At 47.5% G+C, this 27,826-nt stretch overlaps 1 protein-coding gene across 4 annotated transcripts in view; it reads right to left on the reverse strand.

The window, feature by feature from the left end:
• Positions 1 to 19,569, reverse strand: part of SCARA3 (scavenger receptor class A member 3) — a 44,075-nt gene extending 24,506 nt beyond the window's left edge. For 2 of the 4 annotated variants that reach the window (XM_058550456.1, XM_058550455.1), the window contains exon 1: positions 19,360 to 19,569. In XM_058550456.1, the coding sequence (XP_058406439.1) occupies positions 19,360 to 19,366 (7 nt within the window). In that variant the 5' untranslated portion in view covers positions 19,367 to 19,569. Of the gene's footprint in view, positions 1 to 1,091; positions 1,191 to 19,359 lie in introns of all 4 variants that reach the window. The other 2 variants (XM_058550454.1, XM_058550453.1) reach the window with 2 other exon arrangements.
• Between the last annotated feature and the right edge of the window lie 8,257 nt (positions 19,570 to 27,826).

The raw sequence follows: 27,826 nt of genomic DNA on the forward strand, positions 1-27,826 counted from the left end.
GGACTAGAAGAGACCAGAGTCAGGGTCTTCAAAGAACACTCCCATCACTACCGTCATTCTCTGCGTGGCATCATCATGCAGCCCACTGTATGGGGAAACACCTCTCCCCAGTACATTGGCCTGATTGATGACGCACAACATGAATTATTTCATCATTGGGTGACCAACTCAGCCCAGTTTGCCTAGGATTTTCTGGGTTTTAGAACTGAAAGTTTCATGTTATGGGAACTCCTCAGTGTGGGAAACCAGGATGATTTGCCAAGATTGTCTCAGTTTTAAAACTGGAAGTCACACACCCTGGGAAACCCTTCAGTCCCAGACAAACCAGAAGGTTTGTCACTAGTCCCCCAAAGTTTCAGGTAACCAGCAGTTCTCCTGGAAACCACACGAATGGTGCCAGTCCACCAGCCGGGTCCCTGGTGTGGAGGAAGGAGAGAGCCCAGCGTTCTTGACTCCTCTGGCAGGTGGCCAATAACCAGCAGGAATGCAGTGACATTCCCAGAACTATGAAATTTCTAAGGTGAATTCACCTTCAGCTGCACACTATGAGTACGAGGAATGTTTAAAAATCCTGATGCCCTGTTCACACTCCAGATCGAAAGAAATCCGAATTTCTGAGGGCTGGGCTCAGGCATCCCCGACTGATTACAACGCACAGCCAAGGTTGAGAAGAGCTGCTCTAATCTATCCTGAAACCCACCGAGAAGCCCTACTCTGTAACAGTTCAGGTGGCATTGGTTTCTCAGGTTAGCCAAATGCCAAGCTGGGTCCTGTGAGCCTGAGAAGGATGGGCCACTTGGGTGGCATGGGACACAATGAAGGAGACAGTTCTGGGCCAGCTAGAAGACAGGCCTTGGAGGAGGTGGCAAAGGTCCCTGACAGGCCTCAGGAGGAGCCCTGGAAACGGATGTCACTTGTGTCAAACTTTGACTTCATCCATACTGCACAACCTCGCCCAACTCTGCCCTTTCACCCTCCATGAAGCAGCAGGGAGAGGACAGCTGGGATTTTGAAGCCATATAGAGAGATAACAAGTCACCAGCCTGGAAATGGGGCTAAAGAGATGAGAGGGCAGCCCCCAGAGCCCTTACCCTCCTGTGTGCACGGGAAGGTTGGCATGTCCTCGTCGTCACCAGCCAGCTCCTCTTCTGTAACACACAATGCATCTCCGTCGTCGGTGGCCGACCTCACTGTGATGGAGCCAGTGCCATCAGACCCGGGGCTGGGACCCCGAGCCACTCCCACCCCTCTCCAGCTGCCCCACTCATTGACAGTCTCCACACCCTGGGCCCACTCCTGCCCTGGGGTCCAAGTCAGCCCACTTGAGCTCCAGGTGACCTGACGGTAAGCAGAGAAAGGGGGACGGAGGTAAGCATCAAGTGGCTGAGGAACTGGGATGTCCTAACACCTCTGGGTAGGGAGATTTCAGGATCTCCAACAAGCTGATACAGACACACAGGCCAGCTCAGCTGCCTACTCTGTCTGCACTTGCTCAAACCCCTTGGGGTGGACTACGAAGAAATAAGAGCTGGCTGCTTGATCCGGCTCAGCGTCCTTCCGTGCCCTGACACATGGTAACCGAAGCAGAATTACTCTGCTCCAGGGACAAGGGGGAATCTGGCCCTAGCATAGTCCCCACCAAGACTCTGCATCCGGCCCAAGTTGGGGGCTGCAGGGAGGAGGAAGCGGGGGGTGGGAGGGTATGGATGGTCACAGAACTCTGCCTCACACGCCACCTGGTCCAGGACCTGCAGTGTGGAAGGGACGGTGGGAGGAGCAGGTCTCATGTCAGAAGGCTGATTTGGTGCTTGTTCCCTGGGATCATGTGCTTCCTAAATAAGACCTAAGTGATGTGGTCTCTCATTCAGAGGAGTGCTCTCATCCCCCTAGACATCTCATACCTCCTCCTTCTGAAAAGACCTGGTCTTTTATGAATGATGAGAAGAAAGATGCCCAAAATAGGCAGAGTGAGCTGAATCTCCAAGTGGGTGTTTGAGAAATGAGATGGTCTGGACTGAGCCAACCAGGGCTTTTGTTCTGGGAAGTGGTGGATGCAAGCTGATGATGACAACCAAATTGCTGGGGAGCTGCCTGTTGAGGGGATTTTTAAACTATGCCTCAAAATCCAGAGGCAATAGAAGAAAAGATCAACACACTTGACTACATTACAATAAAATAAAAACACTTTTGCATGGCCAAAAAAGCAAATGACAAACTGGGAGAAAATATCCACAACATATATCACAGATAATGAGCTAGGATATCAAATTTATAAAGAACTTCTAAAAATTGAGGAAATAAAGAACCAAAAATATTATAGAAAATTGAGCAAAAGACCTGAACAGACAATTATGAAAAGAGATAATAAAAATGGCTCCTAAACAAATGAAAAGATGTTCAACTTTACTCATAAGGTAAAATGCAGATTAAAGCTACACTGTGATATTTCTCAGCCATCAGACTGGCAGAAATGCAGAGGCCTGACAGCACACTGTGTTGGCCAGTCCGTGGGGAGTCAGGTGGGAATGCAAAATGGCCTGAACCTCGAGGAGGGGAATTTAACAGAATCATTTACCATTTGACCCAGTAATGACACTTCTATGAATTTATCCATAATATACACCTCCAAAATCTGAAAATACATATGACAAGGTTATTCACTGCAGGATTATTTGTAATTGTAAAAACTAGGAACTATCTAAAGATAGTTCATGTATATACTATGGTATATATACACCCAACGGGGCTCAATGCAGCTATACAAACAAATAAGGAAATCTCTATTAACTGATATGGAGTAATTTCCAGGAGATAGTAAATGAAAGCAGCAAAGTGCAAAGGAGCATATACAGTATGCTACATTTTTGTAATAAAGAAGGGGAAATAAGAAAACATGCATATATCTTCTCATCATTGAAAGAAGAAACAGAGGAAGGGTAAACCAAAAGACGAGGAAGTTGTTTTCTACAAGGGATGGGATGGGGGAGATGGGGTGGAAGGGACACAGGAAGGAGTGACATTTCTCTGAGTATAACTTTTGTATAGTTTTGACTTTTGAAAACATGTTAATATTTTACATATTCAAAAAATTAAATTTTATTGATTAAAAACACTCATCTGGAACGAGATGAATCTTGCTTGCATTTCTAATGAATACAATAAGCACACCGAAGGGGAAAAAGGAAAGAAGAGCTAACCTACGTAAATTACGGCATAGTTTTGACTACGTGAGCTCAGTCAGGGCATATGACAGGGTATGTCGGGGCAAGAAGTGCAGATAAATCTTGAACTTTCAAAGTAATTTTATGTATTGTTGTAGCATGGATAGAGCAATTCTGAAATTATTTTAGATTAATTCCAGATTGCGCAAATGAGTAAATGTGTTGATGTGGTTTGGCTCCAGGGTTCTCACTGTGGACAAATGGACACAGAACTATGGAATGGGAGAGACAAGAGAGAACCCCTTGGCGATGGATGGAAATTGAAGGTATCAATATGAACTCATAACTTCTAAAATATGTATATGTATATATTCATGTTTATGTGCATATGATGTATTTATGTATCTATATTCGTAGCTATGTGTATGTATATAACTTTGTTTGCTGAAAGGTCTAGGAAGCAAAGACACTGAAATAGCAATGAACATGCCTAGCAATCCAGATCTTGGTCTCTACTAGAATTTCCCACTAAAAAGAACCAGGGCACCTAGGAGAAATGGCTGATTCTAGAGTTGGGGCAGAAGTTAGGTAGAAGATGAACCTGGAACATCTTATTTCAGAAATTAAGGGAATACTCAAAAAAGCCAAATGATAGGGGCATGTCACAAGGAAACAGAAAACAGCTTGAAGATGTCCCCACTAAACAATTTGAGCACTAAAATAATTAAGCATAATAATGCAATTACAAGTCACTGAAAAAACAGGAATTCATGGATTTCTATCAACGATAGTTAGACAGACAGACAGATAGACGGAGAGAAGGGAGGACTCTTCCTTACAGTCGTGCTGGAGGTGGGAAATCAGCAGTTTGCAATCATTGTGGTAAAGACTGGATCAGGCAAGAACTACCAATGGATCCCACTTCTAGGGAAAATTTTGATGAAGAGCAGCATTTATACACGGTCTTAAAGTGTCTCCTTACAGACTACTTATTAGTTGCAAGGGAGGAAAAAAACTCCAGTAATTATATATTAGGGAAATCAGGCAATACCCTGACCAAGTGATCAAAATTAACATCACCTCTGAGGGCCAGGTGGACACTGTGTGCCTCCAGAGGTGACAGCCTGAGCAGCACACACCATCACCTATGTCATTTATTGGCTAAGAATGCATAACCCCAATCGAATCATGGGGAAACATGAGAAAAACACAAAGTGAGGATCACTGTTTTTAAAAAAAAGTGTGGGGAGGGGGTTGTATTTTTCAAAAATATTAGAGTCATAAACGACAATAAAGGTGAAAGAGACATGACAACTAAATGCAGTCCTTAACATTAAACTGGACTCTGTGCTGGAGGGAGAAGGAAATCTATAGAAGATATTTGGTCAACTGACAACACTGGAACATGCACAGTAGATTAGATAAAGTATTAAAGCAAATTCATGAACTCCATAACTACTCTGATAGTACTCCTATTCTTAGGAAATCCACACTCAAGTGTTAGAAGTAAAGGACCATGATGTGTGTAACTTACCCTCAAGTGCTTCAGAAAAAATTGTGTGTGAATGTCTGTGCATATGCACACATGTGTGTGCGTATGAATAGCATTGCAGGGAAAATCCTTGTATGTAAAATGTTATGCACATATAGTATTTTCTTAAGACAATTTCCTAACAGTGAATTCACTGGATCAGATTGTAAGAACATTTTAATGTTCTGGAACAAATGAACAAATTGCCATGTAGAAAGGGCATACAAATTACACTTCTCCCCACACAGCTTATGAAGATACACCCATGTACTAGTCCCTCCCCCAAGGAGTCTTACAAAAGTAAATGTCTTTACGAGTTTAATGCAAAGAATCTCCATATTTTATTTTGCATGTTTAAAAATTATTAGCGAGACCGAACATTTTAAGTGCTTGCAGACATTCCTTTTCATGAATTGTCTCCATGTAGCCTTTGCCCATTTTTCTGTCGAGCTGTTGATTTTTCTGTTCATGTGAGGTTGTTATAAGAACATAACCTTTCATCATGTGTCTTCCAGATGTTTCAATAGATTTATTTCTGAAAATTGTTAAAGTATGTGTGTGCACAGCTCCAGAGAGAGCCACCATGGTGCCCTCCAGGAGTTGGGTGGGGGTGGGGAGGGGTGGAAGGACATTCACATTGGACCCCTGATTGAACAGTAGAGTCCTGAGGGGTGTGTGTTCAAGACTCACTTCCATAAGGCATTTCCTTGACTTTCGCCAGGTGCTAGGGAGCGAAAGAACCGGGACCACTGCAGTCTGATTTCTTAGATTGGACCGCCCGCAATGTGCACATAGAATACTGGACACCCAGACCCACTCGAAGGCAAGCCTACCTTACCCGCACAGCCCTCTTCCCCTCACCTGGACTCTAGGGATACCCGGTTTCCTTGTCAGCTCTCCGGCAGGTGGACTTTTCCCCCTAGCCTCTTGTGCCTCCCTCCCCTTTATTCAAGGAACAGACTAGCTGGGCTGAGACTCAAAATCTCTAACCACAGGTATCGGCACTGACTGATCAGTAAGAAGACTGTTACCAATCAGAAAAGCCTGGGGCCAAAAACACAACCAGAATGGCTGTCCCAGGGTGACGCATGGTGACAGGGCCTGGGGCTTTACGCTGGGGGTCTTTGGTCCAGCTGCCCCCACTTGTGTCACTCACAGCCTTGTCTCCTCCGGCACCAAGACTCTAGGTTCCTGACATCCAGCCTCTGTATTTGTTGACCAGTTTAATTTTTTTTTTAGGTTGGTCCTTGGTGATTTCCCATTTTCTTTCCACTTTAGCTATGCATTTAGCAGTTTGCTGGTAGTTTAGTACCCAGACTTTATAGTCCAAGAATATTTTAAGCAAGTAACCCTAGAAGTAGAAGCTCCAAGTTTTGTTTTTCTTGGTTCTCCTTTTTAATGTGATGAAAGACTGAGTCTTGCCCTGAGGCAATCTTCACAATGACGCTATAAACTTTACAGTCTAAAGTATCACTTTTATGGGCAAAAAGACTGAGGTTCAGAGAAGTTAAGAGTGTTGCTTCACAGCACACAGAATATGCAGTGAAGCTGAGATTTGAGTTCAGAAATCTCTTCTACCATACCTACTACCTCCTCAGAGTGATGAGCAAAGGTTCTACAAATGCTAAGAAACCTTGCTTCTGTGACGACAAGGTGAGCGGGTAGACAAGAAGGGGACTGGGCCCATGACCCAGTGTGTGATGGAGCCTCAGAGGCTCTGGCAATGACCTAGAAGCAGCCTGAGTAGCATCTGCAACCTCATTTCCCAAATGCTGTGCCTTTGTAACCATCGTGATCAATGCTGGAGGCAGGAGGCAGAATGGGCAAGGAACACTCAGTAAGTGAAGGCAGCCCTGCATGGGCTCAGTAGGGGAGGGACTGTGGGTGACCCCAAATTAAAGATGCCACCATCATTGCCATGAATGCCCTCTGCTTGTCCTTCAGGTCACAGCTTCTATGTCACTTTCTCAGCAGTCTTTCTTGAGCTGCCAGACTGGAGTAGGTCTCGTTACATATACTTCCACATGCTCTGCATTTTCCCTTTGTAGAACGCAATATACCTTTAGTTATTTATTCAACAGCTCTCTTCCCCAGTGTTTAAGATCTGAGGGTGGGGAATGTGTCTGTCTTGTTCTTTGCTTTATCCAAAGCCCCTAGCGCAGTGGTTGGCACAGAGAAATGCTCAACACACAATTTCGAATGCATCTATGAATGATCTTGTATTATGCTTTCTGGTGGTGGGCCTATGCCTGCAAAAATCATTGGGGAGCTTGGTCAAGAGACGAAGGTCAGCACCCTACCCTTGAAGATTCCGAGTTAATTTGTGGGGGGAGAGTGGAGACCTGAGCTCACATCCATTATCCCATTTAATCCCTACGACTAGCCTGAGAGATTCACAGGGTGAGAAATTATTCTCCCAATTTTACAGGCGAGGAAACTGAGTTGCTGGGGCAGGGGGTTAACTAAAGTCACAGAACCAGCTGGTGGCAAAGCCTCCTGAATCCTGGCTGAGGTTTCCTCTCCACAATAACAGACTCCAGGTAGGCTCCTTCTGATAGAGCTAGCGTGTGCGTGTGCGTGTGCGTGTGTGTGTGTGTGTGTGTGTGTACCTTTTGGAGGAGGTGGGTACAGTGGCAGAAGGAAGGATGACATGGCAGGTATGACTGATCCCCTTATATGTCTCTGAAGAAATCCACCTCTTCAGCCCTGCTTTGTGTCTAGGTTGCTGTCCCATCATCAATCTGCCAACGGTTTCAGAGGATAACTTCGCCTGGGATGTTGCCAGGATTACCATCCCTTTCCCATAAACTTCATGCCTCAGGTGAGGCAAGCTAGGATTCCTTGGTGCCTCTGTGCTCTGTCTGACCAAAACCTCGCCCTAACTAGCCATGCTTTCTCACCCCCGATCATCTCAGCCAGAACCACGCTGAGGGCTGTCAGATTTACCGCACCTCAGGACCCCTCGGGGAGATATTCTTTCCACTTATTGGAGCAGAAACGCCTTCCAGACCTTCCTGTCCGTGTTTCTCATTTCTCTCCACCCCTTGACGGTGCTTCTCCGCCCTCCCTCATGACCGCCTCCTCCCTGCTCTGGCTCCAGGGCCAATTTCCTCACTTTACTTTTTATAGCCTTTGCAGGGGATCTGGGAAGACCAAAATCAAGTGAGGCTGACACCGACCTTCAGCAAACACCCTCTCCAAAAGCACACAGCTTTGTCCTAACTTTGCCCTACTATTGAGAGCCCCTCAAATTGGCAATCACTAGCAAGCGGGGATTAATCCAGACCCTGTTCCGGTACTCTGCGGAGCAGCCCATGGGAAGGGAAACGACGGTTGCCAGCACGGCTCTCGGCTCTCTCCAGACAACGCAGTTCACAAGTGTTTGGCCACATTCCCTTTGCTGACATCTCAGCTCCATAACTCACAGCCCTCCCCGGTCCCCAAAGAGGTCTTCTCCTCTGTCTAAGCCTTTGGACTTCCTGTTCACCAGCGCTGAGCTACGGCCCTCGGGGACGCTAATTTACCTGTGTCTGGAATGCCGCAGCAACTCTCCACCGTGGTCTTGTTCATTTTAACGAGAACATGATCCAAAGCATTTGTGAGGCTTTTATAAGCCAAGCGCTTTGCAAGCGTGGCCTCATTATGTTCACATTACACCAAGGTTGTTCCGGTCAGAGGATGGAGGAAGAAATAGACATAACGCATTGAGGAAAGCTTGGCTTGAGGACAGAGGCTCTGACTGATTAGAGGATGATTGATTAGACAGGAATCTGTATCCGCCATGCACTGGGCCACGCAGGGTCGACAGAGACAGGAAAAGAACGTTCCTCTCCCTCTCCACCTCCCATGCCTGCCTGTTCCCATGCCTTCTGGGGCGATCTGTTGGGTGCACCGGCTTTCCAAAGTGTTTTCAGAGATAGGGAGCTTATAAAGGAAGGGAACTTATAAGTCACAGAGCCCACGTGTCATGTTACAAAGGCTCAGAGAGGTTACGTGACCTGACAGCTAGTTAGTGGTTCCGAAATGCCCAGGGATCTGCAGCAAGATCCAGATACACATACAGAATGCTTGCAGAGTTGCACATAGCAGCTCAGACAGGCCACGGAGCTGCGCTAAGGCTTCTCCATCCAGGCCTGACATCTGTTTACACGGCTGGCCTCCCAGCAGTATGTCATCTCCGAGAGGTCAGGAAATCTTCCCTCAAACTCTTTTAGCACAGGGCTGATGACATAGTAGGTGTTCAAAAATGATGGGTTTACTAACCCTTTGAGGTCTGCATTCTTAGTTAATCGTTAACTTCTGCTGTTTTAATTGAGCTCATTTGCATTAAAAAATAAAGATTAATGACTTAAAATATGGTTTAAATATGGTTTATTCTTAGTGTTCTCCATGGCTAGGGAGTGTTGGGGAGCGCTGATGCATTGAGGATGCAAAGGCTTAAAGCAGCAGAGACTTAGAGTTAACAAACAGGGCACTCAAGTTTGAATTGAAAAGGAATGAACTGGGGGGTGGGGTGCAGCAAAATTTAGGATGTTCTTCCCCTCTCTGTCTCAGAACCAGAACAAGGGATCTGATATTCCTCACCTAAAGCTAAAAGGTCTCTCTTGTTTTTTGGGGAGAGGGGTATTTTTTTCCATTAGCATCCCAGTTAACTACCTCAGTATACCACCAGCGTTTTTATGGCCCTCTAAAATAAGGCCCTGGTTCTTCCCTGTGTCACACATAAATGATGAATTTGAGGACTGAAATGGAGGACTTTGACATGCTGAAAATTGAAGAGCACTTAAGGGTCAAACATTATGGGTTGCCAGAAGTCTGGAAGGGTTGCGGAAGTCGCTGTACTGTAGGCCATGGGTGTCTGAAGAGAGGTTAAGTTTCCAGGAAGGCAGAAGTAGCCCCTGTTGCCTTCTCTCTTTTTTTTCTTCCTTTTTTCATTTTGCTGATTCCAGGATAACGTCTATTGTCACAGGAGGAGTGGGCTTGGGAGAGGACACTGCAGAACCTACGACAATGCCCGGGCCTGTAAGTCTTCAGGAAAGCCCCGCTCTGGGGACAAGCACGGGGCAGCATGCTGCTCTGGGACTCCATGAGCCAGCTTCTGTTCCCCTTGTTCCAAAGGCCCCGAGGGATTGGAGCTGTCGTGAGGGAGTGTCCTGGTCCCTGTAATAAAGAAGCCAGGCCCACGGATGACCTACCAAAGGCACAGCCAGGCCCCGCTCTTCATCTAGGGATCTCTACCCAAATTGCAGGCAGTGTGCTTAAAAAAAAATCAAACAGGTTCAAAGGCCAGTGTTGCAAGCTCAGACTCATAAAGCAGTGGCAACCACTGGAGATTGAAAGAGCCTCTGTTCCACTCATACCTACGGTCATCACATCCAACTCAAATATCAGGAGAGCCACAAGAGGAACTCTTTTTTTCAAGCCTCTGCTCCCACAGTGCCACGTAGAAAGTTTGATTGAAGGTGCGTGTGTTGGCACATTGCTAGGCGGGACTGCTGATTCTGCTGGGGTTGAGCTTGGTTCACTTCTCCCTCTGGAGGTGGAAGAGAGCCCGGACCTGTTAACCAACTGCTAATTCAACTCTGGTCGCCGACTCCGGCTTTCTTTCAGTTGACCAAAAATGTGGAGTTAATGCCCTCTTTAGCCTTTCTGGGACTGCGATCTTTCGTCAGAGTCAGCAAGGGGGAGAGATTCGAGGAATGGAATAAAAGGTCTTTCTTTGTGAACTTCAAGGAACAATTTTTGATGATTATCTTCTACAGAGGTCACCGAGTGGGTTTTCAAAACAGCCAATTGGGTCAGTAAAAATAAAGATTTCAGAGTCATTTCAGAAACCAATGTTATATTTAAAGTTGCAGAATAGCTATAGTTTAAGGTTGGAGAATGCTATAATTAAGGTCACAAAATTGTTTTCATTAGAACCCTCCTGCCATTATCCCCTCCCCACAGGCTTCCTTTGCGGATGGTCTATATTCAGATGGGAATCTGTCTGCCCCTCCCTGCTCTAATGAATCTGGGCCCTCCCTTTCAGACTTTCCTGCTCAACAAGCTGTCATGATCTGCTTCCCTGTAACACTCAGCTCCTTTCTGCTCCTTCATTCCTAAAATGAAGGAAAGCCTGTGTTTCTAGTAACCACAGAGGTTGTGGGCAAACTCTCCCTTTATCCTAAGCCCTCTTTATCCTAAATGACTCTCCTCCCCTTTTTTGCCTTCAGTGTTTCTAACTGGGGTACTCGTGGCATTTGGGCGGCACAATTCTTCGTTAGACAGGATTTATCCACACTGCGTAGACATTTGGCATTCTGGCCCACTAAATGCCAGTAGCAGGGGCCGGCTCGGTGGTGTAGTGGTTAAGTTTGCACACTCCGTTTCAGCAGCCCGGGGTTCGCAGGTTTGGATCCCAGGCTTGGAACTATGCACTGCTTGTCAAGCCATGCTGTGGCAGGTGTCCCACATATAAAGTAGAGGAAGATGGGCACAGATGTTGGCTCAGGACCAATCTTCCTCAGCAAAAAGTGAAGGATTGGCCATAGATGTTAGCTCAGGGCTAATCTTCCTCACATACATACATACATACATACATATATAAATAGATAAATAAATGCAGTAGCAATCCCTGGTCATTGTGAGAACTCTCCATTTCTAAATATTCCTTCAAGGGGTGGCATAGCTTCTGGTTGAGAAGAGAACCCAGGCTATTCACTCAATACAACAGACCCTAACCCTCCGCCATCACATACACACTGGTCTCCTCTGTGTAGAAGCAACTCCTCCACTCCCCTGAACCCCACAGATCCAGTGGGATGGGAGGGGTGGGAATCACCAGTTTCTTGATCTCAGTTGTCACCTCTAGGCCTTCAAACCCCACATTCTCTCTGCTTCTCACCACTTAAGGTCCAGGCTATCTCTCACATAGAGACTCCCCTTCCCTTCTCTGAGCTTCATGTGCAAAAAATCGTGGGAATATCATCTACTTCACAGAGCTGCTGTGAAAATTCAATGAGATGATATATGAAAAGTGCCTGGCACATAGTAAATACTTGATAAATGGTAGTAACAGCCATTTTTATCAGGATTATTTTTCTATCCTACTTAAATTGCTGCTGTCACTTATCTCCCTTTCTCAATGCCTGTCCTCTCAGGACCTATATCCAACTTCCGAGAAATCTATTTTTCAAAACATGTCCTCTGGAACACTAGTTTCAAAATTTCCTTTGTGGAAAAAGGTTCTTTGATCAAGTCAGTATGGAAAATGCTGCATACTTTATCCCACCTTAGAGACTCACATTAACATACCAAAAATTTTGAAAAGTCCTGCAAAATAACAGGCCCATTTCAATGTGTGTTTAATTCTGTTTCTCAAACTTATTTGACCATAGAACTTCCTGCCATTCTTGAAAAAAATATTATCTATTAAATCCCATGGAACTGGTATTCAGAGGTGCACTTACTTCAGGGAACACCGTTCTGGATAAGTACCTCACCTAGATTAGATTATTTCTTTATCCTGTCGTCTGGAGGCAACATTTATGTTGAAAGCCCATTGGTCCCCCAGACCTCAGGGCTCCGTGGCCTGGAATCTATAGGGCTCATCCACATGTTGGCCACAGCTCAGCCTGCCCACCCTCTGGAGTGTAAAGCTTACCCCTGTTCCAGCTGCATGATCTCAAGCTCCTTTCTTTACACCTGTCCCACTGTTCTTCCTAATCCCCCCTGCACTAAGCCTTTACGCTCCCTACTTCACCCAGGCCATCAGCTACTCTGAACCGCAAGACCAGCCTAGCCCCCAGGATTGGGTGGGAAACCCGGCACAGTGGGAGCACCTCAGAGAGGGGTGTGGATTTGGCCCCAATCAAGTCCTGCCATCTGGATCCTCACTCGCTACTCCTCCTCTTCTCAGCCCATCTCATTCTCCAAAGATCAGAAGATCAAAACCATTAGGTTTAAGCTCTTTGTCTTCCCCCCTAACTCCCTCAAGGTGCCTACTCCTTAAACCCAGTGCAGGTGAGGGTGTGTGGAAAGGGGCCCTCTCGTGCATTTGGAGCACAGTCTGGCACTCTATTTCCAAACTCCAAATGAGTGTGCCTTTTGACTCAGCTATCTCCTTGCTAGGAATTTTTTTCTAAGGGGATAATTATACAACTAGGCAAGGATGGATGTGTAAAGATTATCGCTACATGCTATGATAGACCTGAGGAAAAATGTAGGTAACTCAAATGCCCATCAATAAAGGATTGGTTAAATAAATTATTGTAAAGTTGTACGATGGAGTATTATGCAACCATTTAAAAAATAATGCAGATCTATTTTTATTGCCCAGGGAAGATATCTATGTTCTATTCTTGAATTTTAAAAATACATATACAGAATAACATGGAGGGCCGGCCCTGTGGCTTGGTGGTTAAGTGCGCGCGCTGCGATGCTGGTGGCCCGGGTTCGGATCCCGGGTGCGCATCGAGGCACCACTTCTCCATTCATCCTGAGGCCGAGTCCCACATACAGCAACTAGAAGGATGTGCAGCTACGACATACAACTATCCACTGGGGCTTTGGGGGGAAAAAATAAAATAAATAAAATCTTAAAAAAAAAAAAAGAATAACATGGATAGTATAATCTTACCTATGTGAAAAAAAATCTGTGTGCAAATACACACAGAAAGATTTCTGGAAGAAGGCTCATCCAAATCTTGTCAATTATCTCTGAGGGATAGGATTTCATGTGAGTGCTATTTTTTTCCTTTTCTGAATTTTCAAAATTCTTCATAATGAGTATGTATTATAACAACATTAAATGCAACTAGTAATGCAAAAAGTCTGTCTCTATGTGTCATTTCTCCCTTCCCTTGGTTCCCCATGAAGGGAGACATTCTTCTTTGCATGGCAAAGCTCACCCACTCCTGCCTCCTTCATCACCGTGCCCCCGTCTCCCCTTCTCTTCTTGCCCTCTACCTTCACATGAGCACAGGCCAGCCCCACCTGGAAAGACCCTTCATGCCTGGCCCTGCTGCTTACCTTAACTACTTAGTTGCCTTTTTCTGAAACTTCTCTAACACGAGGCCTCCCCGCCCCTTTGCATCAAATGGACCCATTCCCCGTGTAGCTGTGCAGCCTGGCTGTCTCTGAATTGAACAATCCTGTGCTAACCCTGTGGATCAACAGTCCACTTCCTCCTTCTTGGAACTTTCTCCTCTCAATTTCCATGACATGACTGTCACAGTTCTCCATCGGTCTCCCTGACCACTCCTCCTGACTCCTTCACAAGCTCATTTTCTCCCTCCTATTCCCTAAAAGTGGAGATTTCCCAACGTCTCCAGGGAGAAGCAGCAGTCAGGCCATCTCCTGACAACCCCTTCCAGGGCCTCTCGAAGGTCGGCAGGACACAACTGGAAGTGCTTAGCAAGGCACTCAAGGCCTCCTGGTCTTGTGGCTCCCTGCGTCTCTTGGCCAACTCTCAACTCCAGGCAAATTGCTCTGCCCATCACCCCAAAGCACATTCACCGAAGGACATGATGCCCAGCTTTTACCAACACTGTCTGCTGCCTCTCCTGACTGTCCCTGGAATGACCCGATCTAAATCTTGCTCAGCCTTGAACTCCTCCCTAAAGCCCTTCTGCACAGCCCGGACTTGAAATGCTCTCCTTCTCCCCGGGGATTCCTATTGACTCTACTGTATATACCACTCATTTGTTCTTCTGCCTCATCTCCCTTGATTATTTGGGTTTTCTTCTTAAGTGTGTATGTCTTGTCTCTGCCTGAGAGTGGGAACCATTCTTGCTTACCTTTAAACCAGCATGCCTTCTCCCCAAAAGCATGTTTGCTGACTGAAAAGTGTGGGGCAACATCCCAGAATAACCAATATTTTAGCTTGGGTTCAGGTAGATGTGAAGGTATCTCATCTGAGCCTTAAAAGATGTCTGCAGGTCTCCATCTAGAGACTGTCAGGACATTGTCAGAAATATGGGTCTGGAGCTCAGAGCAGTCAATCTGGTATCATCAGCCTATCCCCCTGTGTCAAATCTGTGAGGCTGGGGAGACTGTTCAAGGAATGGGTGCCCAGTAGGAACCAAGGAGTCCACGGCTGAAACCATACACTCGTCCAGAAGAGCAGCAAAGGAGGAGCACAGGAAAAGAACCAATACCACCCCCAAACTGCCTCCTTGGGACCTCTCTTATCACACTCACCACTTTAAGTCTTTTTTGAATGATTTGGGTACGAATCTTAAGTGTCCTAGCAAAGGGGAGGCTCCTGGAGAGATAGGACACTTCCTGAGTTCTTCTTTGCATCTTTCTTGGGCATTAGACATTCATAGACATACAAGCCCTGCCATTTGGTATTTGGTCAATAAGTGTTTGTTAAACAGAAGCGTGAATCTTCACTGAATACCTACGTTAGGTTCTGGGGACATCACGGCGTGATTCCTGCCTTTAAAGATTTTACCCCAGTGGGGGACTCAGATGTACCCACTGAACAAATGTAGTGGCACTCCTAAGTGCCAGGCCCTGTGCGGGAGTGAGACAAGAAAAAGGCAGACAGGGTCCCCATGCTCATGAAACTCACATTCTCATACCTTCCTGTGGGCTTTACAGTCTTATTCTGAGGGATAAATTATATATATGGAGATATAGATATTGATAGATAGACATACAGATAGATATAAATATATATACCCTCATAGAAGGCAAAACAATAGAGTAGAATATTAGAGCTGGAAAGAATGTCAAAGATCATCCAGTCTACTTGCAGATGAGGAGACTGAGGGCCAGGGAGTATCAATGACTTCATCTTAGTTATAAAGCTGATCTGTGATGCTTAACCTTGGGTGTCAGTGCTTACAACACACACACACACACACACACACACACGCTAAAGTAAACATAATCAGACATGGATGGTGCATATGTGAGTGGCATGGTCCGTCATGGCACTGCACTTGCCAATTTTAACACCCAACACAACTGCCTGTCCTTCATGAAAACTGCCAAGCTATCCACCATCCATCGAGAAGCAGAATTCTTTTTCCTCTCTCTCAAATTAGCTTTGGAATGTGCGTCTTCAGTTATTAAAATTACCCCAGCTGAATGGCAAGGTGACCAGTGTGTGTGTGTGTGTGTGTGTGTGTGTGTGTGTGTGTGTGTGTGTGTGTGTCTGAGTGTTGGGAGTTGATCTCCAACACCTGAGCCCCTGGGGCACCCCTCCTCCCCGAATCGGGCCATTTAGTGGCCATGTCAGCTCCTTTTCTTCAGGTTCAGGTTTTCTTCAGTTTCAGGTTCCTTCCAGCACCCCAAGTTCTGGGGTTGAAGATGAGGCTTTCAAAGGGGAGCCAGTCTTCCCACTTGTGAGTGGATAGAATCTCCCCCCGCCAAGCTGTGGGAGGTAGATTTTCCTGGGATCACATTGCTGTATTCTGCAGCCCTCTCCTCTCCCCGCCCACTCTTTGCCCATGGGGTATGGGGACTGCGCTCTGATTTCCTGGAGAGGGGTTGTTCCCCCCATGCTTGGGGAACAGCAGGGTGTGGCTCTGCTCTGTTCGTGGCAGCTGAGGACAAGTCTCCCAGGGGCAAAGAGTGGCCCATGCAGCAGGCCTGTTTCCAACCATCTCTCCCGGAGCCACTTCCGCTCCCCGAGTGGTCCTCAGACCCAGAGCTCCTGGGCTGAGCCACAGTCCCTCAGAGCAGGATGGGCCTCAGGGACCACCCAGGAGGAGGACGAGGCCCAAGGGGGGAACACGTAGACTGGAGCCTCATGCAGGGCCAAGACCCGAGCCCATGCCTTTGACTCTCAAATCAGTCATCTCCGCAGGGAACCAGGTTGCTTCTCGGGAAGGCCTCATATAGATGGGAGGGCTCCCACGACAGTACCCTCTCGCCAGAGCTGTGGAAACAATCCCACAGGTAGCTGTTAATGGTTCAGACAAGCCAGTGGGAAGCTCCAAGGGGGGCCTGTCACCAAGGGGCTGGTGGCAGGTCTGTGCCCCTCAGGTGTGAGGGGGCGGCACCGGGGGCCTGGTGCTGGCTTGCATCAAGAGATTCAGCTGCCTGGGAGGCCTGGGACCAGCCAGTGGTGGGCAGGCAGGAGGGGCCTCAGGGTGGAAACAGCTTAGCTGGCAGAGTAGGCCCTGGCGCCCGGCCACTGGTGGCAGTGCTTCTCAGCAAACGTGTTTTCTTGTTTAAGTACCGTCTGTCCCCACCAACGCCCCTTTCTCCCACAAAACATAACATCATCGTGTTTTGCTTTGAGAGGGGATGGTGAATCTTTGCCAACAGATGTAATTCTCAGATTGGTGGGGCCTTTGGAGGGGCGTTTGAAGCCAGCTTCTCCTCGGGGAAGGGGCCGCCCTGCTCTGCTGGGCACTTTACTTTTTCCATGTGGTGAAAAAAATCCTGAAGCTTCATACTCCACAGATCCTAAAGGCCAAATATTTGCTGTCTGCCCTGCCTTTTCCATCCCAGGTAGAGGGCGGCTCTTCCTGGCTTCTGGGGAGGAAGAGGGAAGACCCTGCAGGGAGGTGCCTTGGGAATCAGCCCTCGCCTTCCCCCGCAGCTCTGCAGCCTAGGCCCGGGGTTGTTCTGGGAGATCATGGGAGGGTTTCCTGGAGACTGGAGGAAAAACACATGAGAGCTGCCCTGAAGGCCTCAGGGGACAGGAATTCAGCCCCACGTGGTGGTGAGGCTGTTGGTGGAGAGCAGGGAAAAGGAGGTGAGAGGGACAGGTCTCGAGCCTCTTTCTGGGAGCCCACAGCCTCCCAGCCAGCGAGCCAGGAGGACCCTGAGACCTAATGACACGTTTCAGCCCGTCCTCCTCAGGCACCTCCTCCAAATACTCATCCACACCAGCTCTTTCCTCCTCCACTCCGGAGTGGAATCGCCTCACAGAGTTTCAGAGAGGCAGGTCACGTGTTCCTGACTCCCTCCTCCTCAGGAGCTGGATATCTCCTCCATTTCAGAGGATTTCGGCCCTCACTGTATTTTCTCTGACAGTGTTTGTCTGGAATGTTGGTGGAGCCAAACCACTCAGAATGTGCAGCATCTTACCATCATCATTAAAGTCCAGGGCAGTGTGGGCCCCAAGCCTGTGGTGAGATGTGGTCTAAGACCTTTCCAGAGGCTTCTGGGTAATGACCTGCCCCAGGCCGGCTGACTGGGGAGGGTATAGGTCCATGGATGTGGGAGCTGAGAGCAGGAGCTTCGTGAGTGAGGATCCTCTCTGCAGCCAAAGGAACTCCCTGGGTTTGATTATAGCTTGCTTGCCTTATCCCAGACAGCCCAACACGGAAAGGCCATCAGGAAGCACAGAGAGAGGGGCCAGAGGCCAGAGGGAGGGAAGCGACAGAGAGGCAGGGGTATACTAACAGGCACTCCAGCCTGGAAGTCATTAGCCCTGGGCTCTAGTCCCTGTGACTAGCTGTGAATCTTAAGCTAGTCCCAGAGGACCAGGAACATAATTTGTGGGGCCCAGTGCAAAATTAAGTGCAGGGGTCCCTCGTTAAAAAATTATTAAGAATTTCAAGTCAGCGATAGCAGAGCATTAAACCTAGTGCGAGGCCCTCCAAGCGTGGTGCCCTGTGGGAACACACGTTGCATACCCATGAGGCCGGTCCTACCTGTTTTGGCCTCAGTTTCCTCAACTATACAATGTGGAGGCGGTATTCGATTACAGGTGTGTCTGTGGAGCCCTTTCTGCATAGGAACCCTCAGACTCGTGTATGTAAAAGAGACAGAGCTGCTGCCTCTCTACCACCTGAGAGAGTAGTTTAAAGCCCTGCAGATGATCTCGAAGGTGCTTTGTGGTTTCCACATTCAGTAAGTAGAAGAGAGGGTGAGATTCTCACTGCCCGGAGCACAAGCATCTGCCCCGGGTGCTATGGAAGGATTCTTGAAGAGTGTGGGAGACGGCACTGAAAACCCTCAAAGGTTTCCTGTCCCACAGGATGACCCCAAAGCCTGCTTCTCCCCTCACCTGAAAATGAGCCTGAAGACCAGGTGAGCTCTTGCCTTGCCTCAAGATAGCCAGGCCCAGGGATGAGCACCCGGGACCAAGTCTTGTTTCCATCCCAACAACTGGCTGCCAGGGCTGCTGTGGGGATGACCCACTGCCCTCGGCAAAGCGCAGGCCTGGACCACTGGTCTTTCCCAGCTGCTTTGTCCCCAGAGGTCAGAGGGCGGGTCAGCCAGGGTTCAGAGGTTGGGAAGGGCAGGGCCTAGGCTGAGGGACAGGTTTCTCCTGAGGGAGAGGTTGAAGCACCTGGCAGAGAATCCTGGGCATGGGGCTGGGCAGAGGCGAGGTGGGGGCTGCAGGAGCCTCCAAGAGGGTGCGTTGGCTGGGGATTTACACTGCCATCTTTTTGCGCTGACTAGTTAAAGGGGTCAGAAACGTCTCTAGAATTTAAAATTTAAAATTCATTGCTCTGGATGGAGCAATGAACGGTGAGGACCGGACTGTGAAGGGAGTGTGTGTGAACTTTCTCCATCCTCCTCCTCTCCCCTTCCTCTTGACTTCAGGCTCCATCCCGTCCTCCCAATACCTTTCCCAGAAGGATCCAAAGGCAGGGAGAAGCCCCCGAACTCGTTCCCGGAGAGGTCCTCCCCTCCTCAGGCCCGACGTGTCCCGGGCGGGGGTGGGGTGGTCCCGCAGGGTTTCGCCTCGGAGCTCCCGCGCGCTGGGCTTACCTTTCATGGTCCCTACCGCCGGGCCTCGGGAGGCCCCCGAAGGCGGCTGGAGCTGCGGGGTGAGCGGGGTGAAGCCGGAGGGTCCTCAGCGGGCACCGATCGCCGCCCTGCGCGCCGCCCGCGGGAGTGGGGCCGGGGCCGGAGTCATGCTCGGGCGCCCGGCGGAGGCGGCGCGCCGAGGGGAGGGTCCGCGCGCCGCAGCCGGGGGCGCCCGCCGGGCACCTAGCGCCGCGCCCCGCCGCCCATGCCGCCGCGCGTCCGCTGGAGGCCGGCGAGGTCTGCGGCCGCCCGGCCCGCGCCCTCCCTCCCGGCGTCCCTCCCCCGCCCCGCGCTCCCTCCCTCCTCGTCACTTCTTGGGCCCCGGCCCAGATCGACTTCCTCGGTATTTTCAAAACTGCCGCGGCCAGGCCTCTTTGTGCCGCCGCGGGGCCCCGCGGCCGCCGCCCGGCCCCCGCCCCCCATCCCCCATCCCCCGCGCCCGGCCTCGAACCCGGACTCCCCGCCCGCGGACGCGGCTGCGCGGGGAGCGCGCGGGGAGGGTGGTCCAGAACAGTCGCTTGCGCTACGGGGGCCGCCTCGTGTCTGGGGGCCCCCAGATGGACGTTTTCTCGCCCATCTAAGGGGTAGAGGTCCTGGGAGAAGGAAGGATCCCGGGGTCCCAGCCCCCTGGGACAGTCCCAGGCACACCGGGACGGTTGGTCACCCTCGCTCTGCCACTCTCGGCGCGTGACTTCCGGCAGCCACTTCTCGTCTCCAAACCTCGGTTTTCTGCCTGAGAGAATTGGGCCCCGAGCTCTCCCAGACTCTGTGATCTTGTGCGTGGAGGGGCCTCCGGTGTAAACAATGACGTCTGAGGGAAACTGACATCAAGCAAGGAGTGGTGACTCTGTCACAGGCTCTCCTCTCGGGTCCTCACGGTCATTCTTCCCTGAGGTAACAGACGTTTACTGAGCTCCCGCCGGGTACCGGGTTCTGCCCGCGACTCTGGGAGCGCGAGGATGCTTCCCACGTCCCTGTCTCCATGAGGTGGCATCTGGGAAGGAAAGCCAACAAGTAAGCAAGGGATGGTCTTGGGGTGTGTGAAGGCTGTGACAGGAGAGCAGGGAGAGATGGGACCAGAGTGGGGACAACCCGCCGGTCTCTTGATTGCTACAGTCAGGCCCTTTCCCCCATCCCCACACCTCCATGCCCACCCCCATTTGGCCCTTGGAGTAAAGTAGGTGAGGCCAAAGGAGCAGAGAAACTTTCTCCTCAGCCAGGAGCCAGAGGCGCCAAGGACAGCCGCCCCATTCACAAATCCCAGCTGATCAGGAAGGATGACGTTCAGCAGTCTGTAATCTCCTCCACTCTCAGTGGCAGGTTTGAGTTCGCAAAGCCCCTTCTCTCCATTATCTCAGCAGAACCTTAGGGCAACCTTGAGAGAGGTAACCAGGAGCCAGGCTGCCCATTTTACAGATGAGGAGACTGAGGTTCAGAGAGGATGTTGCCCACCTGGTAGTAGTCATGATGTGCTCCGGTGGCCCTGAATCTGGATTCCCAGTCTGCCACTTGAGCCTCAGTCTCCTGGGACAGTGACACAGATCAGGAGAGCTGCTTGGTAAACACCAGGGAAATATGCACATCAAAGGAACCTCTATGTAGGTGGTTACCTGTGTACTAACTTACTGAATCCTCACAGCAGCCCTCTGAGATAGCACTATTCTATTCTAGTCTTCATTTTTCAGAGGAAGAAACCGAAGCATGAAGAGGATAAACAATGTGCTGAGTGTCACACAGCTAGGAAGTGGAGATCCCGGATTTGAACCCAGGCAGACAGAATCCCACGCCTGTGTGCTTAGCCAGAGTGCACCACATGGCGTCTTATAGAAGGATTCAAATATTTGTTGACAGAAAGAACAAACAAACAACAAATGACACTTGGTTTTGTCCATGCTTTCTTTAGTTGGCTAGATCCAAGATGCTCGGTGAGAAAAAGGGCCTAACCCTGGTGTGAGGGAGCGCCCCCTCCACCCCCGCGCCCCTTGGGGATTGAAGGACATATGCATCCGGTGGTATTGCTATGAGAATGCAGATGCATCAGCAAAGAAATGAAATATGCTAGTGTCTGGTTGCAGATGGGCCCTGGGGGGCAGACCTGGACCCCCGCCCTGAAGAGGTTCAGAGGAGGAACTCCAGTTCCAAAAAGCCTCTGGGGAGAGGAGACCCAGCCCTGTGGAGTGGCAGGAAAGAGCTCGAGAGTAGCTGGCAGACATCAGGGGACAAAGCACTGAGTAGTCCAGAGAGGGAAGAAGGCAGAAAGAGGAGGGTAAGGGATGATCACAGGTCACAGATCAAGAAGGGAGGAGACACGATTTCCTAGAGATTACACCAGCCTCCCAGTGAAAATCTGCTGCCATTTCAGGCAATTTCTACCCACAGTCAGAGGGATGGACCCAGGGTCAACTGGACCCACTCCCCCCGCTAGACCAGATTCTGGGCCTATTGGGATGCAGCTCAGCTGGGATTTCATTGTAGAGGCACGGACAGGGTGGGGTTGGGCGGGGGGCGCGGGGGTGGGGGTAGGTAGGGAGAATGGCTCACTACTGTTTCTAACTTGAGCTGGGGTGAGATGGGGGCAGTTGGTTGCAGCACAAAAGCCACACTTATGTTGAAAGTCAAAGGAAATAGCTAAAGAGCAGAGGTCATTTAGAGGGGAAAACGGAATCACTAATGGCAAAACCTTCCATGTGTTAATGAATAGAAAGTCCCACCTCAGTTCTTGAGCAGCGTTGTGATTTGCTCAGAATAAAACCTCCCAGGGAGCTCCCCAGACTTTCCTTTCTCTTTTCTACTTGAAAAAAAAAAAAAATCTCTCTTTCTCCTAAAGCTCAATTCCTCCACCTCTGCCCTTGATCCTTTGCTCCCCCACCCAGGCTCTTCTCCAGCATAGGACATTACTGCCGCTTTTCCTTCTTAGAATGTAGCTTCAGCCCTCAATGCTCACTGAAATTGACCCTTCCTCCTAGTTGCCAAATATGATAAGCTTTTCAAAATCTGTATTGTCTTCAACGATTTTGTAGATTTAACACTGTATTAGTCAGGGTTCTCCAGAGAAACAGAACCAATAGCTGGCAGGCTGGAAACCCAGGGAAGAGTTGATGTTGCAGCTCAAGCCCAAAGGCAGACTACTGGCAGAATTCTCTCTTTCTTGGGGGAGGTTAGCCTTTTTTCTATTAAGTCTTCAACTGATTGGATGAGGCCCACCACATGAGGGCAGGTAATCTGCTTGACTTAGAGTCTATCGATTTAAATGTTAATCTCATCTAAAAACATCTTCAAGGCCAGCCCTGGCGGCCTAGTGGTTAGGTTTGGTGTGCTTTGCTTCAGCAGCCCGAGTTCACTTCCTGGCACAGACCTACACCACTCTTCTGTCAGTAGCCATGCTGTGGTGGCAGTTCACATACAAAAAGAGGAAGATTGGCTGTGAATGTTAGCTCAGGGTGAATATTCCTCAGCAAAAAAACACAAAAAACAAAAACACATTCACAGAAGCATCCAGAATAATGTTTGACCAAATAGCTGGGTACTATGACCTAGCCAAGTTGACATATAAAGTTAAGGGTCATAAACACCACTGGCAGTTCCTTCTTGAATCTCTCTCTTCTCCAGGTTTATCTGATCTTACATACTCTGGTTCTCCTTCTAAACTTCTTTGACTTCTCTTTCTCTAATGGCTTCTCCTATTTGGCGTATTCTCTAAATATAGGCATTCCCTACCCTTATATTAGTGTAAGTAACAGTTGCTGCTGCTGCAACAACCCCCACATCCCACTATATTAATGCAACAAAAGTTTATTTCTCATTCACATCACGGTCCAATCTGGGGTGGGCAGTTCTCTTCCAAATGGTGACTCAGGGACCCAGGGACCTTGCATCTTGTGTTACCACTATCTTCAACATGTGGCTTTAAGGTTGCCTCAAAATGGAAGAGAGAGTGGAGGATCACGCGTAGAATTTTGTGGGCTGGGCTGGAAGTTGAATGTAGCACTTCTACCCGTATTCCATTGGCCAGAGCCCAACTAACAGCAAGGGGGCTTGAAAATAGAGTTAGCTGGGTGCTCTGGACAGAGAGGAGAAGCACAGATCAGCAAGCACAGGCATTCTCCACACAGTCCACTTTCCTGGTCACCAAACACCTGTTTGCTCTCTTTTTTTCACACATAAAACTTATTTACTCTTCCCCAAGGAAGAAACTCAAAGTCCCACCCAGTCATTGCCTTGAGCTCAAAATCCCATTTCAAGATCGTGATTTCTGTAGTAGTCAGAGCAAGTAGCACTAGCTTTAACAATGAACTGCAAGATCTTAATGACAGTATGGTAATAGCTTATTTCTCGTTCATACCACAATCCGTTGCCGGTTGGGTGGCTCTGTTACAAATGTTGACTCGGGCATCCAGGCTTCTCCCATCCTGTGATGCCGCCATCTTCAATAAGTAGCCTCCCAGGTTGCTGTAGAGGGGGAAGAGAGATTGGAGGATTGTGGATTGGAGATTACCATGGGACAGGCCTAGAAGAGGCACACAGTCACTGTCGGCTCCATTCCCATGGCCCCAACCAAAGGCAAGGGGGCTGGGAGATATCCCTTAGCTGGGTTACTGGGAGGAAAGGGGGAGACATGGATGCTGGTGAGCCCTACCGTTTATTAACAAACAGCCCCAACTCAGACCTTTGCTAGGTTTTTCACCCTTTCTCTCTCATTAAGCTCTCTAACGCCATGGACTCAAACTCCATGTGGTGTCACCACTTTCTTAATGCCAGTGTTCCACCTGAATAACCAATCCTTTGGAAGCTAAAGAGTAGGGTATTTTCGGAAGGCAGACATGCTCACCACTATGCCACTAACGCTGCACAGGAGTAAAATACTTTTTAAAGGACATGGAGGGCCAGTCCAGGTTCCAGCAAAGTTGGCCATAAAGGAAAATCTAAATGCCATTTCCTATTAGCTTTAACTTAAAATAAGAAATAGAATTCCCTGGGGAAAAATCCATCAACATTCTCAATTGAAGACTTTCGTCCAGAGAAGTGTTAAGTTGGCCTTTTTTTGCCCATTCTCTGAACTATGTGATGTTTTCACAATTCTTAAGTTTCCTATCTTTTATTGCTGCCTCCCAGAAGTTTACCTAAGATTTCTCCCATGTCTGTGGATTCTTGCCTCACTTTACATTTACCAATACTGGAATTTTTGAGGATACAATGGCCAAGAGGTGCCTTGCAATACCACTCTTTACCAGTGGATGATGCTATATAATACGAATTCTAGCCTGAGAACTCCTTAAAGGGGGCTTCGCAGTGTCAAATTGGACCTTATTGTATGAACTCTGCAAGGGTGAAGTTCTGAGGAAAGCAGTTTAATTACAAAGGATGCTTCAGAGCCTGTACAGATCTTCCAGGTTAATATAATAAAGGCTTAGCAAAGACAAACTACTTAGATTGTTCATCTGAATCAATTATAAATTCAGGAAGAAAGTGGCTGACTTCATTTGGGGCTGGATGTAAAAGAAAAAAAAAAGGGCCTTGATGATCTATAGGGAGGAGAAGACTCTTTTAGGGAAATCATCTCCTGGACAATGGAAAGGGGTTCCTATGGGAATCTCGCGATTTAGGGTACTGCAAATAAGACTGGAAAAATGCCTGTACCGGCGTGCCGAGGAACTACACATATTAAAGTGGAAAGATCAGAGCTGGAGGGGCCTGAATGCTTTTGAGGAAGATATTCTCCAAGGGATTGTACATAGGAATTCTTTATAGCAGGCCTTTAAGAGGTTAGGCTTTTAAAATCATGGGAAGGTCCTAATGGACATTTCTATCTATACTCTGGATGAAGACCTGGAAGGCATGCTTATTTCTTTGTTTCTCATTCAAAACTGGAAGAACAAAATTCACAACAGTCTTGACAGGTGTCTACAGTGCACTTATAAGATAAAATTCCAGAGAGATAAATTTAAACCTATGTTTAGAGTCACCATCAGTTGCACCAGCAAAGGATGAAGTTTAGTAATTCAAAGAAAAAGATCCAGTTGATATTTGGCCATACGTGGCTTTCATTCATTTATTAAACAAATTCGTAGCCAGGAGCTGTGCTAGTGCCGGGGATATGTCCCCACCCTCATAGATATTATAGTTTTGATATGAATCAAAAATAGAGTGAGACTGCTAAAAAAAAAAGGGGATCTTAGATTGTGCTAATTGAAAAATTAATTCAGGTAGTATAACAAGTATTTATTAAGCACCTACTGCACGCTATGCCATGTCTTAGAGAATGGGAGCACAAAGCTGAATGAAAGAGGGGAAACCTTTGAACTATAATGTGATAAATTTCAGTATAATACTTAGTCAGGACTTCTTAGTCAGGACTCAGTCAGGACTTCTCTAACATTCCCACTACCATAATGACAGAAGTAGCAAATAGATCTTTGAAGTCTTTCCTTTTATTTGAAAAAATAATATAAAAGTTGCGTGCCATATCACAATGAGACAATATTTGTTTAATATTAATAGAAATATAATTTAATATAAATAATGGTTTTCCTGGATTGGGGGTGGGGGTGGTGGCAGGCTGGAGGAATAGCGAGGAGTGTGGCAGAGGACTACTGCATTGGTACTTTTTGTACTATTTGATATTTTAAAGTTATATGCACATCTTACTTCAATAAAAGAAAAATTCATTTAGAAACAAAATTAATAGTTTAAGTTGCTTCTAGACATATGTTATGCTTCTAAATAGGAAGAAAGAATATAAAAATGTGAATCTTCTGAAACTAATTTGTACATTTAGTGCAAATATAATTACAATACCATTTTTTTCAAGTGGACAAAAGTTCATGCAGAAGAATTAGTGTCCAAGAATAGCCAAGAAAATTTGTAAAGGAAGAGTGAAGAAGATTACCTTCTCAATGTTAAATATGGTTTTAAAGCTATGTAATGAAAGCAATATGTTACACATGAATAAAGAAATAAATCAGGGGAATAAACGAGAAAGTCCTAAAACAGATCCAAGTTTATTTGGGAAACTTCACAGATGACAGACTGGCATTTCAACTCAGCATGAACAGGGTGGTTTCCTTGATAAATCTTATTGACATAACTGGCTATACGTCTGAAAGAAAATGAAGTTAGATCTCTGCCTCACCTCCCTCCTTCACACACACACACACATACACCACACACGCACACACCCCCCCACACACACACACCACACACCCCACACACCATACACACACACCCCACACACACATACACCACACACGCACACACACACCCCCCCCACACACACACCACACACCCCACACACCATACACACACACCCCACACACATCACATACCACACACACACACATTCCATTTGGATTAAATATTTAAATATAAAAATTAACACAATAGAAAGCTAGAAGAAAGTTAGGAGAATAGCTGTCTATATTTTAGTGAGAGGAAGACATTCTTAAGCAAGACAAGAGATGTAGAAACTATAAGGGAAAAGATACACAAATTTCACCACATAAAAAAATTTAAAAGCCTCCATAGTCAAAGGTATGAGACACATGATAGCTTGGCAAAAACATCTGCAACACACATAGGATTACTTTATTTATTTAAAGAGCTCCCATAAATTGCTAGGGAAAAAAGAAAAACTCAATAAAATGAGCAAACAATACGAATAGGCAAGTCACAGAAAAGGAAACTTTATTTTAAAATGAATAGTCAAAAACAATAAATAGATGGAGGGATTAAGGTGGCAAAATGTCATTTTCACCCACCAGATTGGCAAAAATTCAAAAGGACAACAACATCCAGCCTGATGATCACGCAGGAAATGGGCGTTTTCAGAGAGAGCGGAAGGTGTTGCTCCCTTTTGGGAAAATCATGAGACAGTATATATTAACATTAAATCTACACATTCTCTGTTATTCCCAATCCCAATTTGAGAATCTACCTTATACTGATAAAGGCACCAACATATTAGGATGCATGCAGAAGGCTGTTTATTGTGGCACAGCTTACAGTGACAGAAACATTGGAACAGGGAAATGGCTGAATAAAATATATAGCTACTGAATAGTATGGTTAGATGATCTATTATTGACTTGGAGCCCTGTCCATAATATTTTATTAAGTGGAAAAGAACAAGTTGCAAAGCAATATGTGTAATGTGATTTAATTTTTAAAAAGAAAAGGCCAGGGCCGGCCCCATGGCTTGGCAGTTAGGTGCGTGCGCTTCGCTGCTGGCGGCCCGGGTTTGGATCCCGGGTGCGCACCGACACACTGCTTCTCCAGCCATGCTGAGGCCGCGTCCCACATACAGCAACTAGAAGGATGTGCAACTACAACATACAACTATCTACTGGGGCTTTGGGGGAAAAATAAATAAATAAATAAAATCTTTAAAAAAAAAAAAGGCCAAATCCCATATACATTTATATGTGTAATATAT

Source organism: Diceros bicornis, chromosome 11 (assembly GCF_020826845.1).
Source record: "Diceros bicornis minor isolate mBicDic1 chromosome 11, mDicBic1.mat.cur, whole genome shotgun sequence".
Lineage (NCBI taxonomy): Eukaryota > Metazoa > Chordata > Mammalia > Perissodactyla > Rhinocerotidae > Diceros > Diceros bicornis.